Below are 17,280 nucleotides of genomic sequence, written 5' to 3'. Positions count from 1 at the left end.
CAGTCTGTGGCACTTCTCAGGTGTTATGAGAGAGCCCAGGTTGCTCTGATAGTGGCCTTCAGCTCTTCTGCATTCTTGGGTCTGGCATATCACATCTTCCTCTTCCCAATACCCCATAGATTTTCTATGGGGTTAAGGTCAGGCGAGTTTGCTGGCCAATTACAAACAGGGATACCATGGTACTTATACCAGCTACTGGAAGCTTTGGCACTGTGTGCAGGTGCCAAGTCCTGTTGGAAAATGAAATCTGCATCTCCATAAAGTTGGTCAGCAGCAGGAAGCATGAAGTTCTCTAAAACTTCCTGGTATACGGCTGTGTTGACCTTGGACCTCAGAAAACACAGTGGACCAGCACCAGCAGATGACATGGCACAACAAACCATCACTGACTGTGGAAACTTTACACTGGACCTCAAGCAACGTGGATTGCGTGCCTCTCCTCTCTTCCTCCAGACTCTGGGACCCTGATTTCAAAGGAAATGCAAAATTTACTTTAATCGGAGCACATAACTTTGGACTACTCAGCAGCAGTCCAGTCCTTTTTGAGGCGAGACACTCCTGACGCTGTCTGTTGTTCAAGAGTGGCTTGAAACAAGGAATGCGACAGCTGAAACCCATGTCTCACATACGTCTGTGCGTAGTGGTTCTTGAAGCACTGACTCCAGCTGCAGTCCACTCTTTGTGAATCTCCCCCACATTTTTCAATGGGTTTTGTTGCGGTTATCCCTATTGCTTGTGCACTTTTTTCTACCACGTCTTTTCCTTCCCTTTGTTTCTCTATTAATGTGCTTGGACAAGAGCCAGCCTCTTTTGCAATGACCTTTTGTGTCTTGCCCTCCTTGTGCAAAGAGTCAATGGTCGTCTTTTGGACAACTGTCAAGTCAGCAGTCTTCCCCATGATTGTGTACCCTACAGAACTACACTGAGAGATCATTTAAAGGCCATTTAAAGGTTTTGAGTTAATTAGCTGATTAGAGTGTGGCACCAGGTGTCTTCAATATTGAACCTTTTCACAATATTCTAATTTTCTGAGATACTGAATTTGGGATTTGTCAGTTATAATCATCAAATTTAAAAGAAATAAACATTTGAAATATATCAGCCTGTGTGTAATGAATGAATATAATATACAAGTTTCACTTTTTGAATGGAATTAGTGAAATAAATCAACTTTTTGATGATATTCTAATTATATGACCAGCACCTGTACATATACATATACATATATATATATATATATATATATATATATATACACACATCTAGAGATATTTATTATTATCAATGTTGAAAACTGTTTTTGCAGAAACCATGAAACATTTTGTTTCTGGATTCTTTGATGGATTGAAAGATCAAAAGAACAGAATTTATTTGAAAACATAACTTAACCAAACATTTAAATTGCAGCCTTAATTAGCATAAGAGACTTCTTTAAAAAACATACAAAATTGTCAATTACTTTCAATTTTGACCAGTAGTGTACAAACACACACACACACATACAGTATGTACAACAAAAACAGAACTATATTGTTCCTGTATGAATTAAAAATTTAGAAAAAAGGAGCAGTGTAAAGATTTTGCTTGATATCTCCTTTTGTGTTCCACAAAATAAAGAAAATTATATCAGTAGTTTGGAAAGAAAAGAGGGTGAGTATGATATATGGAAATGTTAACTTTTTGGTAAACTATTCCTTTAAGGTCAGCATTTGAAATCTATGAGCTGTGAGCTAATTTGGTATCTCTGAAGACAACACATTAAAGCCTTAGAGCAGGCTGATTGAGCTATGAATGTTTGCTTATCTCCACAGTGGAAAATCAATATTAAATCCTGTCTGTGCCGTCTGACTGGCTGGGAGCAAAGCATGAAGTAATCACGCCATGGATAGGTCGATCACTCACTTGGAGAAGTAGCGCAGTTTGGCTTCGATGCTGCGGTGTCGCATGCACATCCGGGTCAAGGCTGAGCCGATATCCCTGGTGGCACCTAACAACAAGACAAATCAATGTTAAAAGAAGAGGTGGATATCAAAAAAGAACATTTTGTAAGCTGATTGTAACTTGAGCACTAACATCATGAGCCAATATTTTTGAAAACATTAGACAAACTTGTCCACATATAGATTTAAATCGCACATATAAAAATGGCCACAAGAGGGCAACCTAATCAGGAACACAAAAGCAGGCCCATAAAAGGGAAAAAGTATGTGCTTAGTAATAAATGCAAGACAAATGCACCATATTCCCAAGAGACAAAACTTAAAATAGCACAAATTGAACATTTGCCAAAAAGAATGGCTCTGATCCATCAAGAAGTGCTCACTCGCTTGGTGACCTTGAACACAATTACTTAGTGGTGTTAACTTTCCTCTCCTGCCAAGTGTAATTAAAGTGGGGTCTTAAGCTATAAAGCCTTGCCTGCCCGGGCCTTAACACAACCAGCTCAGCCAAGATTTCCCCCAATCTCACAGCCAGATCTGATGAGATTGAACTCTGTCAGTATGAGGGCCAGTAGGTTACACAGGCTAGATGGGACAAAGTCTCCACTTACAGAGTTCAAGGGGCCAGTGGATATAAGGGGACATCTGATTGATTATGATAAATAGGAATTGGAAACATAAAGAACTAAATGATTCTGGTTCTGGTTATGATCCTCCAATGATTTGTTTAATATGTGGATAAAAGAAATGCATTTTTATTGGCAAATAATAAGAAGATTATGAATATAAATTTTTTTTTTAATCTTACAAAAGATGTGATTGCACAGATCTTAATGCATATTCAATGTTATTGTGAACAATTATTCCATGCATGTTATAGTTATGCAACCAGTTGCTCAACCTCCCAAATAATTTTCATTCTCAGATGATGTCTCCAAGATCAATGTCAAAGTGAAAGTGTTGCCATCATTTATTGACCTTCATATTGTTCCAAACCTGTATGTCTTACTTACTTCTGCAGTAGTCATAGACTGTTTTTTGTACACCAAATATAAATTTGTGTGTGTGCAATAAGACAGGAGTAGATCTTCATCCAGCCAGGTCCAAAGGGAAAAGGAGGGAACCCGGTAAAGGGATATCCCTCCATTCTTCCACTCTGTATCTGCCTTTCCTGTCTGCTCATGTTTCCTAAACACCATTATTACAGGAGAGAATGGGAGAGGCCGGCAATAACCTGCCCTCCTGTAACCACACAAATACACACAACAACACACACACACACACACAGCTACTGAAAACCTTCAAAACAAACAGCCTCCTACATAAGAGTTCATTGCAAAGAGGGATGTCAGTTCTTCTGAGACTTCAAATATGAGTAAAGTACAAAGATTTGAAGATTCTTGAGTTATTCAAACCAGTGCTATTTTAGTATCATTGATATACTATTATAGTTTTTTTTTTTTTTTTTTTACATTTTTCTGATTTAATTTTTAATTTCAGTTAATTCTTTAGTAATTCTGTTGTGTTTTTGTAATTTTTCTTCTTCTTTTATATATTATGTATATATATTATATTATATTAATAAATGTTTAGTAGGGAAGTAATGGAAATGTTTTTTATGGTTTTAGTTAATGATAATAACCCTGCTTCAAATTTAATCCATTTGACATATACTGTATGACATTTACATTGATACATGATAGTATGATATTTTTTGCTATTGATATATGTTATCAAATCAGCATTATAAAAAGCACCTATGCTCACATGACAAGTTATTTTCCTTCTTTCAAACTGGAGCAAATGCAGTTTTCATTGGGTGGGACACTGACAGATTGAACGGTGGCCAAACCAGGTGACAGTTAGAGGGAAGGAAGGTTAAAGATCAGCCATCTGATCTTCAGTATAAATGGCTGTACTTAGGAAAAGATACTGCAAAAAAATTAAAAAAAAACCTGTGTGCAATTTGGCTCTTACCCACAGGTCCATCCTATACGTATATGTCTGAGAGAAAGGCCTACTGCTAGAACACAGTGTGCTTGTCCAAGAGCATGCACGTCTCACATTCTATTCTCAAAGGCCTTTGGAAAGGCAAATCAAGTTCAATGCTACTGGCGTTGAGACTTAACAGAGCTGTTCCTGAATTGACCTGTGCACACACACACATCTATTTGCATGGCTCAGTGCAAAGCTCACAGCTGCACTTTCGCTCAAAAGCGAACGCTTTTCTATTTCAAAAACAGATCTTCCGAACGTCATGGTTACAGTCAGAATGATATGCAACACAAACACACTCACACACCTGGCAGCATCCTCTTCCCTTCCCTTGAGGGATCAGCTGGCAGCTCCATCCTGAAAGCGTTCACAGATTTCCTGTATCCAGGAGTCCCCTGGCCTCCCACCCTGACCGGACACTCACGACTCCCACAGCCTTCCTTCAGATCATGTGACCCAGAGGCTTCAGATGCTCCATTCAGCCAGACTCTCACTGCCTCCAACACCTGCCCACAACTGGGAAGCTATTTAGCAGATCTGTGAACCCTTGAGGAACTGCTCATGTGATCAGAGACTGTTTAAAGGGATAGTACATCCAAATATGAAGACTTTATCATCATTTACTCCACCTCAAGTTTCAAATAACTGTTTTTGTTCATACAATAAAAAAAACAACATTTGACTTTCACTATAGGAACAAGAACAGACACATTTTTTTCAAAATATATTCTTTTATGTACTGCAGAAGTAAGACATACAGGTTTGGAACAACATGAAGGTGAGTAAATGATGACAACATTTTCACTTTGACTTTAAACTTGGAGACATCTGAGAATGGAAATTGTTTGTAAGGTTGAGCAACGCGTTGCATAACTATAACATGCATGGAATAATTGTTCACAATAACATTGAATATGCATTATGATCAAATTTTCATGTTCAATTTAAAAAGAACTGGTTTGTGATTACAAGTGGTAGGAGATGAGAAAAATAATTTATCTTCACAAAGAGATTTTGTTCTAGGCACCTTGAATGTGACATTATTTCAGTCAAAATATTTGATTGATTAACAGCCTTTACATCCATCTGAACTGAGAAGTAGTTTCCACGGGTCTCTGACTCTCACATGTGCCCTTTCTCTCTCTGAAAAGATATGTGTGCAGGTGCAGAAGTAGTTGGCAGGCTTTGTTTGAATGGCTGGCAATGCAACAGTTTGACTGTCCCCTGAAAAGACTTTCATTTTCAACTAATGTCACTTAGGCTGCACTATAATGTTAGCTAATTCATTACAGCCAAATATATTTGTTTTTTCTCAAATTATTATTATTATGGTTTTTGGTTTAAAAATTTTATTAAATTTTTTATTTAATATTATTTTTATTTTTATTATTTTTATTTAATATACTTTCCCAAAGACAAAAATATGCACACAAGGTAAAAAGATTATTTATTTTAAAGACCATACTATACTATACAATACATAAGCCAAAATATCACTTAATGTAAGTCATACTTTTTATAACTGATTTTCACCATAAACTAAATTTGCTATAAAATAACACATTTATTAGTCAATGTTTAATTTAGTTTAATTACTATAAATAATGTTTGAAAGACAGTAATGTTTATTGTGATGTCTTTTTAATTTAAATATGTATCATATTTTCTTTTATGTTCTAAAAACACCAAAAATGAATAAAACCCACAATAATTTCTGCAGCTAGTAAAGCTAGCCAGAAAGTGTTCTCCACATCAACACTTTAGGGTCAAACGAAAATACTATTTAAACAACATTGTTTATTTAAAAGAAAAATCTGTTGGGATGTTTATTTGCTTTTAGACAAATGGAACAAAACATATTTAAACCAGAATTAACAACATGTTTGTTTGACTTTTTCTTCAGTGTAGGAATTGTTTTAGTAAACTCATATTTGGTCTGGTTCCATTCTGGTATCAAATGGGGACTCTCCAATCAAGTCTTGATGGATAAAATAAAGCCTTGCCCTACCTTTCACTTGGAAATGCATCACATTAGAAAAGTGTGTTACCAATGAGGATTCACTTTACATTTAAGAAATATCTCTTTGGTGCCATTGTAGTGTGGGATCATACAGAACATAAAGTGCTGACATACACAATTATTTTAATGTAAACACTCTCACGCAACCCAACGCTAGCCTCAAACCTAACTGCACACGAGCAAAAACAAACACATGCATAGCTCTTTCCCTCTTCTCACGTTTGTAGCTGCAAATCACGTTTTTTCTGAAGAAAGTTTCTGAGGGCAAGCCTACATAATGATCTAATAAACCAGCAGACTAATAAACAGAAGGACTCAATGTATGTATAAAAAATACAATTAAAAACGTGTTCATTTTAGCACAAATTACGTGAAACGACAGGCAGAGACGGAGACAGGAAGGCCAGTGACAGCAAAGTTGAGTTTGACCCACTGCCCTAACTCTATCTGTTCTCAATTACTCCAGATTTCCCAGGACTCTCTCTGGCACGAGGAGGGGACATTAAGAATGCCTATGTGTGTATGGCTTAGTGTGAGTGCGTGCGAGCGTGCGTGCGTGTGTGTTTACAGCCTCTAAGACTTCCTGTCTGGGGGACAGAGCACTGCTGCTAAAAATACTCCTCAGTCCTTCTCACCAGATGTGCTTTATATTCCAGCTTCAGCAAAAACACACTCACACATTTGACTAAAACAGTCATAATATGGACCCCTCCTCTCCCTTTCTCTCTGTCCATCTGTCTCTCTATTAAGGGCGACAGTAGTTCGGTCAGGCGTGAGTTCAAGATAACATCAGTTACTTCTCCCTGACTGCTATTCATCATCTTCTTTTCCTTTACATCACAGATTCCCAAGGTACTTCTGGGGGTACTGGGACACATGTGGATTTTGAACCTATTTAATGGTAATGTCCTTTCCATTATGCCGTAGAACATAGTGTTCTGTTCTTTTAATGCTCTATATTGTTTTGAAGCATCTGTGCTTGTCTCACGCAACTGAACGTAACTTATTCCACACTAAATGTGTTGATTCTGGAAAATTCTCAATGCACTCCAAGTTTCCTTTCTATTGTGAATAATATTTGTGGTAAAGACTGTTATAAAAGCCACTCAGGGATATAAAACATGTGGTTGCTTTTACTAAATACAAATAATGAAAAGCAGAAGTTAGCTTAACAACTGTTAGTTCTTCATTTTGTCTAACTTTAAAGCTTCCCCTCATCACAGTACATTAAAAATAATACCATAATTTATTGTATATTGCATCTTACTCAATATTAACATTTTCATGGACCATGATGCAGTTTAATAAAACCATTAAGCACCACGTTAACAAAATCATACACAATACATATACAAAAACAATGGTTAGCCATTGATAAATTCTTCGCAGTATTGAAAATAAAACCATCATGGATAAATAATATCATCATAAAATAAAATTGCCATGGTAAATTATATGTACAAATTTATTTAAAAAAATTGATAGCCTCAATGCACTGTAAGTCGCTTTGGATAAAATTGTCTGCTAAATGCATAAATTTAATTTAATTTAATTTACTGAATCATCATGCCAATAAAACCATGGTATTACCATCTCAGATAATAACATGACACCATGTTGACAAAACCATGGTGCTGGCATTTTACATATCCAAAAAAAATAATATATATGGTAAGCCATTGAAAAATATATAAATAAAAATTGTGTTGTCATGGTACATGTCCAAAATCCAAAGTACAGTTTTTGTTTCTAAATTATGGTAATCCGAGGTTAAGAATCCATCTTTATGCTACCTGCTAATATTTATACAGCACTATTTTATTATATAAGTTACAGTAATAGGATAAATCTATATTACACCAACATACAATGTAAACACATCAAGTCTAATTTGAGGCCACATATAACCTTCTTAAGTGCTTTAATAAATCAGTTGGGAGTTGTTTGGTGATCCACAGACCTGACAAAAAGGTACGTTAATAGAAATGGGTGAAATGTGGCAAGTGTGAATCTGACAGTTTAATCTCCGGTGCCAAGTAAGGCAAATTCTTGCCCATGCCCCACACTCCAGATGGCTGGAACGGATACATGCCATCTGCCAGTCCAGAGCTGCAGGGAAGATTAGCAGCCCACTGCGTCCCACTGACACTAACATGCACAAACTCAGTCTGTGTGTTTCACAACAAGGTAAAGAGGATTACACATCTCTACCTCGCCACTGCAAGCCGGGTGAAATCGCTTCCAAGCTCCTTCCATGTAAAGACATATACACTCATACATACACTGAGAAGAGCCTGTCATCAGCATAGATGGAGAAAAACACAAATACATACAGACCCAAGAGCCATCATTAAAACACACCTCGCTCCAATCCCATGACAGAGAGGTTTGTGAACCTCTCCCATGGTGCATCTCTCACAACATAAGAAATCCTGGGACCACTATACACTTCCACAACTAAATCACTAAGGGGACGGTGCAATGCATAGCGCAAGCACTGACATCATATGACATCATTGACTTAGATGTGTTTATAAAGATCTAGATGAACAACGCATGTATCATTACGTTTGTTTTCCAGTAAATATCCCTCCTCTAGCATTCATCACTGGAAGTGAATGCAAGCAAATGCTGTTATTTTTGGAGGCCAGACATCAAAATGCAAGTCAAACACAGACATCAAACACTTCCATGCCTGTCTAACACGTGCACTAATAGACTGCCCACATCTGCTCTATAAAAAACCTGACCATGACGCCATGACTATAAACATCACAAACAAGCCAGACTGCTGGACTCCTTTGCTATCAAAGGAAGAGAGTCATAATAGAAGAGAGAGGTATGATAGAGAGAGAGAGAGAGAGAGAGAGAGAGAGACTATATAATTTTCTTCCATATTGAAGTTCCCTGTATTGATATTCCCAAGCCTACTCATACTTAACTTAAACTGACCTTAGCATGACAAATACTTCAATCCTTTGCAAGTATAGAAAAACAAGTTTCTCCAATGAAACTTTAATACTGCTCAAAACTGAGACATCCAGGTAATCGTGAAGATGAATCATGAACTGGTAACACTTTACAAAAGGTTATACATTTGTTAATGTTCCTAATCTTCAATCACAGCATTTATTAATCTCAGTTAATGGTTATTTATACAAATAGTGAGACAGTCATTTAAAGCGGTATAAATTAACATTAGTACTAATGTATTATGAATAAACATGAATTAACACTGAACAATAGTATGTTTGATTTTTTTTATATTATGATTTAATTTATTATTATTATTGCATTATAACATTTATATAATATAATAAATTTGCATTAATCTAAAGTAAAACAATAATAATTAGTTAGTAAAAATGCTGAATTATATTATATTATATTATATTATATATATTTTTTTATGAACATTAACCAATTGTTGTTCATTTTTTTCAAGATAAAGTTCCTGGATAAAAAAGGTAAAACTCCCATTCAAACACTTTAAACATTCAGGCCACTGAAAGGCTGTGCTTGTTATGTGACTGTCAGGAGTGTGTGTCATTATGGGCCTGCTAACTGGGGTGATGGGGGGGAAGAATGTGTGTCACTGGAAGCCAGTGAGACGAGAATCCGTCTGATGTCAGTGTTTTAGTGAGATCCCCAGCTGTGTCAGTGCCCCCAGCCTGTCCCTAATTCACAGAAAACGCATTGCCTACTGTTGCTGACACTTAATACTGGGGATTATATACTGCCCTCTCATTGGTGTACAGTGGATATCATTTTAGTGTGGAGCTACTGGAGGAGAAATAAAAAAATTAAATAAAAACCAAGGCCATCACAAAAAATAAATACATAAAAGTAAGAATCTGGTAATGAATTATTTTCTTAAAAAATAGGACATTACCCAAAGTTTCTTTGATACACTATAGTGTATAGCGTAACTACTTGCAACTCTTATATCAATGCAAAGTGATAAACAACAGCCAGTCCAGATGTCAGAGGTGAAAATGCTCCAGTGACAGCCATCCACTAAAAGTATTGACAGTTCACTGAACTAATTCATGGCAATGCTGTATGTTTGGAGTCCTGAGCAGAACAAAGCGCTCCCGCAGGACAAATGGAATCAGTCTGGTTCACTGGCATCTGGTAATGATTCTGAACTGAGCAGAAGGGTGAAGGTGGATAGGTAGCTGTGTTTTTGGGTAAAGACTTTTGCTATTAGCCTTTACTAGACAGATACAAACCGAAACATGATATAGTCTGTCTCTATAGACTCTATATTGTTTCTGTCTCTAAATTTCTTGATACTGCAAGTATGCTAAATTTCAATTTTGGGGGTAATGCATTACATGTAACGCAAGTACCCTAATCAGATTACTTTCCCTAAGTAACAAGTAAAGTAATGCATTACTTTTAAATTTACCACAAAATATCTGAATTACTTTTTTTTAATATGTAAGTTGCTTTGTTTTCCCATTTATTCGCTGACAGCTCTCTTGTCCCTGTGTTAAGAGACAAAAAAACTATTTATGAATATATTGAAAAAATCATATTTATCTAAGAAATAGATATTGGACAGGATCATTACCCTGATTGAACCTGTCTAACCACCAGCACAAACCACTATCATAGTTCATTAACTGATAAACTGTCAAAATTTTCAATTCTCCCACACTAAGTAAATATTTAAAACCAAAGCTTTTTATGTGTGTCTGGTCTCTAGTTACTGTAGATTCTGTGCAAGTGCTGTAACCTTTCAGATTTTGGTAGCCAATAGCAACTGGTCCCTTTGTCTACTGTAGCTGGTTGGCGCTAAGACACAAGAACCCACGCACACTACACAGGATGTAAAGATCCAGTGCATTCAGCGCTTGTGTATATGTGGAACAATTTACAAGACCGATACAAATGAGTGATTCAGCTCTAGGCCGAAAGCTATGCCTGACCCACACCCTTTAAGCATGTCGATGAAGACTAGATTTCTTTAGCCTTGTCTGGTCCCTGCAGGCAGTAACTAGAGGATTTGAATGGCACCAGAAGGATTCGGTTTCAGAGACTCTACAGCAGCCAGCTAGAAGCAGAATTAAACTATGATGAAATATGACTCTCAAGCCATTTCCTAGTTATCAGAAAAAACCCAAAGTGACCTTTCTGATGTAATCATAAGAAAGTAAACTAGAGCTGCATGATTAATCAAAATAAAATGGAAATATAGTCCACAAAGTCACAAAGGCTGCAAATTAATTAAATAAAATGCGCTTTGTGTTTCAGACTAAAGTGCGACACACTCTGCTTACAACTCATTATCTGCCAATGTTTAAAGCGTCTCAGAGCATCTTGATTTGCAGTAAATCCTGCTCCACACAAACTCCATCTCGAGTTTGGGGGGTTTTAACTTAGAAATGCCAACCATATTCCTGCACATGTAATAACCACTACTCAAAAGTGAAGCTAAGATAAATATAATTTTTCTATTATATTTGTAATTTTATATTTATTATTTTGCATTAATTTTATAATTTTCCAGCTGAAATTATTATTACATAATTTTTTTCTTAACTACTATTTTTTATTAACATTTTATATATATATATATTTTTGTATTAGTAGCAGCAGCAGTAGTAGTAATTATTATTTTCATTATTATTATTATTATTATTATTATTTTATAACCACATTGATTTATAATCATGAAAATGTGTCCAAATCATATCATACAGCCCTTGAAACAAGCAGAGCAAACTTGATTTTTTTTTTAATTATTATCAGATTTTAAATCAAAATTGCAATTTAGCTGAACAATCACATTTTATTCCCAAAATCATGCAGCCCCACTTCCAACTTCCTTCCAAAGGCATACATGGGGATGAAATTGTGCAATTTGACTATGCAAATGTTTATTACAGCAACCCAAAAACTGTTGATCATTGTGATCTCAACATTTTAAATGTACCTCTTGTGTTGGTTGCCATGTCTGCCACCTTCTGAAAAGCATCAAGAAATGCTGCAGCCGCAAACACTGTGGTTCTGTGAAGGAGTAAACAGCAAAACATTTAGAGTCATCAGCGCCAGTGCTGATTAGGAACAGTGACAGGACTCCAGAAAATCAATCTGATTCACATCTTGAGAATGCAGATTAAGGCCCTGTCCCGAATTAAGTGCTTGACATGAACTGACCATGAGACCTTAGGGTGTCTCATTTGTCATTTTATAATTCAGAAGGGTGCTCATCTGGCCTTCTGTCAATCCCACACTGATGCAGAATATTATCTAACAGTCCATGCAGCAAAATGTAGACTGCACAGGTAGACCGCATGGGTTGAAAGTGACATTTGGAACAAGGCCTAAGGCAAGTATCAGTATCTCCAAAAAAGGTGAAAGAAATAACTAATAAAAGACTTCTGAAGTGTTAAATTACCTTAGCTGGGAGTGTAGTTTCGTGGCCTTTGCAATGAAATCTTCCCACACTGGGTATGAGAACTAAAGGAATGAAAAAAGACATATGAGAGTGTTAGAAAGGAGATAAACTACAACACTAAACTGCACACATATAGGTAACCCAAAACAGACACATTCAGAGCTCCAAAGAACTCTAAAGAGAGCAAAGCACTTCAGATGAGGACCAGATGTCTCGCTTAATACAGACGCTCATGACACACTTCCATCTGTTTTAGAAGAACATTCTCTATACAGGAACACCAGCAAAGTTTTGTCCAGGTGTGCTGACCCTGTCTGTCATCACTACTTTATATGCCGTTGAAATGACCAGCATATGCTGTTCCTCAATTTAGGATTCTGGTGTCTTCACAACAGGTTTCTTCTTGCTCTCATGTCAAACTTGCATGGCTTACTTTCTTCTTTGAAACCTAAATGAAGACATTTTGAAATGTCTCCGTGTGGCACCAGTCAATGGGCATCAGAACTGTTTGGTTACCAACATTCTTCAGAATATCTAAGAAATACAGATTTGGAACAACATGAGGGTGGGTAAATGACGACAAACGTTTAATTTTTGGGTGAACTATTCCCTTTAGTTTAACCAGAAATACTTCCTTGGTCAAGTAGAACCTTTGTAAACAACAGTAAACCCTAAAAGAAGTTTCATTCCGAAATAATTATTTATATTCACACACAAGATGCATCTTTTATACAAAACAACTGAAGAATTCATCATTATGGGCTTTCTCACTGGATCAATTCAAGAGAATGTCTGTTTTTAATAAACTGAAATTCCTAGGGACATTTTAAAAAATGACAGCTGACAGCTCTTGTTAAAGGGGATGGAGAGGTTGGAATAAGGTTGTTGTTGAATGGTCTCTGATGATCGTGAACAAATGATCTTTCAGGCAGAGGTTTAGAAATGCATGTGTTTTAAAATCCTTTGGCTTTATACACATTTTTGTAAAACAAATTGGTCAAAAACCACTGAATAAGTGCATTCTGGCATCAGCTTTGCTGACACAAATGCTAAATAGGGAGACAATGGGCATCTGGTAGAAAAATTACAGTAAACAGTAGTTTTTTATTATCTCATAAATAAACAAAACAATGCACGAGAGTCTGAAATATTTTGTTTGTTGATGTTGGAATAGGTTTTCTTGTGTTTTGGAAGAAAATGTAATTTTGCTCTGCAGCTCAATGTGCAGCTAAAATTACAACCTCTCTTTCTACTCTGTTAAGAGGTCTATCTTTGGCTTATGAAAGATAATGTTTAAACATAAACATATGACTAGAGTAAAAACAAACATAGGACCACATAGAAATATAGTACCATTCTAAATTTGTAGGTCATATAAGTCTCTTATGCTCACCAAGGCTGCATTTAAATTTAAATTTAATTAAAATTATGCATTTAGCGGACTCTTTTATCCAAAGCGACTTTCAGTGCATTCAGGCTATCAATTTTTACATATCATGTGTTCCCGGGGAATCGAGCCCCCAACCTTGCGCTTGCTTGCTTGCTAGCGCAGTGCTCTACCAGTTGAACTACAGGAACACTATTATGCATTTATTTGATCAAAAAGTAAAAACAGTGAAATCGTCAAATGAATACAATTGACAAATGATCCATTAGAAATCATCAAGAACCATTTCTTATTATTATCAATGTTGATAAAAATTTTTTAAAAAGTTCTGCTGCTTAATATTTTTATGCATACTGTTAAACACCGGAAAAAAAATTGATACAAAAACAACATTTACTTAACACTGTAAAGGTCTTTACTGTCATTTTTGATCAATTTAAAATGTCCATGCCGGATAAAAGTATAATTTAAAAATAAACATAAATAAATACAAAAATCTTACTGACCCCAAACTCGTAAAAGGTACTATACAGAAATCATTCAATACAAAAACAAACTCTTCTAAACAGTCAAAGCTGGTATATTTAAAGCCCACAGGTGGTTAATTAGCTTTCAAGTAACAAGGACAAGATGGACACGAGGAGATTGAGTCTAAAACAGATGAACAAAGAAGGTTGTTGCAGGTTAAGAGGTTAAGAACAGTCTGCAGTTGCTGAGATCAGTTCGCTTATTGGCCGTAACCAACAACAGCTTGATTCAATAATATGATCATTTTTATAGACAGAATATTGTAGAGTAATGTTAAACATGTTTTTCATTTTCATTTTAGATTAACAAAAACATATTTCCATCATCACAGTTTTAAACATTTAATAAATCTGATCTGCTTTAAAATATAATGCAATATTGTAATGAAATATTTAAAAATGAACTAAATATCCAGTCATTTCAAAATCAAATCAGATCGTATTAGTTAGTTAGAATTAAAAACAGGTATTTCCTGCTAAACATTAAAATATCATTAAAATGACATGCATTTTGATGATGAAAGATTTAAAAAAAAAAAAAAAATTTCTGGTATTATGATTTGGAATCAGTGACAAAGCAAGATAAGATTTTCAAGATAAAAATCATTTTGTGGTTATTTCCTAGGCTCCATGCTAGTTTGTGGCAGAAGTGCAGTCCTTGTGTGGCCAGTAAACACCTTCAACAAGATGACAACAAGTCCTTACATTTCAACTCAACTGTGACCTTAAAGATCTTATGTGTATGGTCAATTTTCATATCAGCCATTGAGCCAATCTGTAGTCATAAAAGCTATCACAGTTAAAAGCTTGCAAACACCAAAAAATTTGAACATGCTGAAAATAAATTCAAAATGCTTTTAAAATTTGTACAGACAGGAATTTTAACACTGAATTATTAAAAAAAGATATACACATTACCTGTGATTAATATAATTACTATTTCTTATTTAATTTAACATTAGTTTTATTCCATTCTATTTTATTTTTAAAGTGAAAGCAGCATATGTTTGCTGTGTTTTGTATCATATTATGCAAACAAAAATAGCTGTGCTAAACCTTTGACTGCGGCTCTAAAGTCTTTTATACATCTTGGTCTGCCAAGTGAAATCACAGAGTAGAGAAATTCTACGATATGCAAATTTTTTGGAAGAGGAGATTGCCCTACCCACTCGCATCATCTGTGACATTACGACTCTCTCCAGCTGCACCCTCTTTATGAGTGTTGATATACTGCGTGTCAAACAAGCTGAACCTTGCCAGGGTTGGACCTGAGCCAAGTCTGGAGCCGTTCACAATATATGAACTCCGGATCTGGCATCTGGCCAGTGAACTTCACTCAAACGCCAACTTTCAGCAATACATTCACTGCTGGAGCCGCAAGAGAACATGGAAACCATTTATGGAACAGTACGTTCAACCACAGGGTTCTGCTCCAGCAACTCAACAGGCTGGAAAGCGCTCCAAAAGAATCACAAACAGCTAGGAAAAACAGATCATATCTGAGAGATGGCCACGAGATGTTTAATGTTACAGGTTAACATAAATAAACGTCACTATTATCACTTATGCTTTCTTATATGTATGAATACCAATATTTTAAATACTGTATTCTGTACAAAAAGCTGTATTAAAGCTGTTTTTTATTTCTTACTTCACTGAAAAGGGCTTTGAGCAAATGAGAGTTTAGTTGAGCTCCACATTTAAGATCACTATGATGGATTTCTATCTGTTTTTGAGCCATGCGTAATCCCTGCACATTAACATCGCATTCAGTCAATATGAGGGTCAACCTGAGAGATGTTCTGACTGGAGTCCAAAATAAAGGTAAATGTCTTTTGCTCATTAGACAGCTTTTAGCTAGGCAGACTTTTAGTGCACCATTTTCAAATTTGTGACTATGTCAAGTACAATGAATTAGGTTAAAATGGGATTAGACATGAGTCTCTCTGTGAAATAACAGATAGCGAATACAGCACAAGACTTGACTATCAAAACAATTTCCCAAAAAGTGGGTGTTGCCCATGCTTCATATAAAACCCCTCTGTTTTGGATAAAAAAATATTTCTGAAGGATTCTGAACATTTCTAAGCTACTAACTAGATCTATATTATTCAGTGAAAAAAATAATTATCTCTCTCTTTACTCTATCTTCTACGTATTGCTTGTATGTTTATCTAAAAAAAAAAAGCACAATGAAAATACTTTACTAAATAGCAGGTTTTACTAACATCTACCAAAGGGTCCAATTCTCATTTCACAACAAAGCCCTCTATGCTGAGACCCCCATGCCATTAATCACAGCATCAGTGGTGCAGGCAGCTGGACCCCTGATGAAAACAAAGGCAGTAAAACACAACCATCTTTTTTTTGCTAAATATCTGCATCAATAAAACAGTCGTGGTACCTTCATATCGTTGACGATCGCCTGAAACAATCCACCTAGAGCACCGCACTCCTTCTCCACACTCTCCATCATGTCACACCAGGCTCTTGATTGTTACAATACTCTTTCAGTAAATATATATATATTAAAAAAAAAAAAAAAGATGAAATGTTCTGTTCCAATTAAACTGATTTCGTCTTCAGGAATTGGTATGAAAGTGGTCCATCACCATCCTAATACAGAGCTCTTGTTGCATCGGATGCAAATGTGAGCAACATGCAGCAGATGTCGGCGAGAGGAAACAACAGTTGAGGCTGTAGAGTAGTAGAGTGGCTCTGTGCCCGTTATCCTGGGAATGATGGCTGGGGTCAAAAGATTTGATTATCCCCTCCCAACCCCCGGCTTAGGATACAGAGGACGATTTGTGTATCATACTAACAATCTGTGCTGTCAGATCCACGTGGACGAGAGGCTTCAGCTTAAACAGTGCCGCGATTTTTGGATGAAAAACGGAATCGAGTGATACAGCGAAAGACAGACGTGATATTCGATCCTCCGGGTTGGTGGGCGGGATCATAGGGATGGGGGCGTGGCTTACGGGTAGACATATGGCAAGTTGGTG

At 36.1% G+C, this 17,280-nt stretch overlaps 1 protein-coding gene across 7 annotated transcripts in view; it reads right to left on the bottom strand.

Moving 5' to 3' along the window:
- LOC113093283 (MTSS1-like protein) overlaps window positions 1-17,280 on the bottom strand; it is a 25,083-nt gene extending 7,803 nt beyond the window's left edge. Inside the window, exons 1-4 of one of the 7 annotated variants that reach the window (XM_026259079.1) lie at window positions 16,680-17,280; window positions 12,362-12,423; window positions 11,897-11,970; window positions 1,903-1,987 (exon numbers count right to left, since the gene is read on the bottom strand). In XM_026259079.1, coding sequence (XP_026114864.1) covers window positions 1,903-1,987; window positions 11,897-11,970; window positions 12,362-12,423; window positions 16,680-16,751 — 293 coding nt within the window. In that variant the 5' untranslated portion in view covers window positions 16,752-17,280. Of the gene's footprint in view, window positions 1-1,902; window positions 1,988-4,242; window positions 4,682-11,896; window positions 11,971-12,361; window positions 12,424-16,679 lie in introns of those variants that run through there. The other 6 variants (XM_026259078.1, XM_026259082.1, XM_026259081.1 and 3 more) reach the window with 6 other exon arrangements.

Source organism: Carassius auratus, unplaced genomic scaffold (assembly GCF_003368295.1).
Source record: "Carassius auratus strain Wakin unplaced genomic scaffold, ASM336829v1 scaf_tig00214947, whole genome shotgun sequence".
NCBI classification, from domain to species: domain Eukaryota; kingdom Metazoa; phylum Chordata; class Actinopteri; order Cypriniformes; family Cyprinidae; genus Carassius; species Carassius auratus.
The sequence above is the reverse complement of the archived record's forward strand: the minus strand, read 5'-3'. Positions and strand labels throughout refer to the sequence as shown.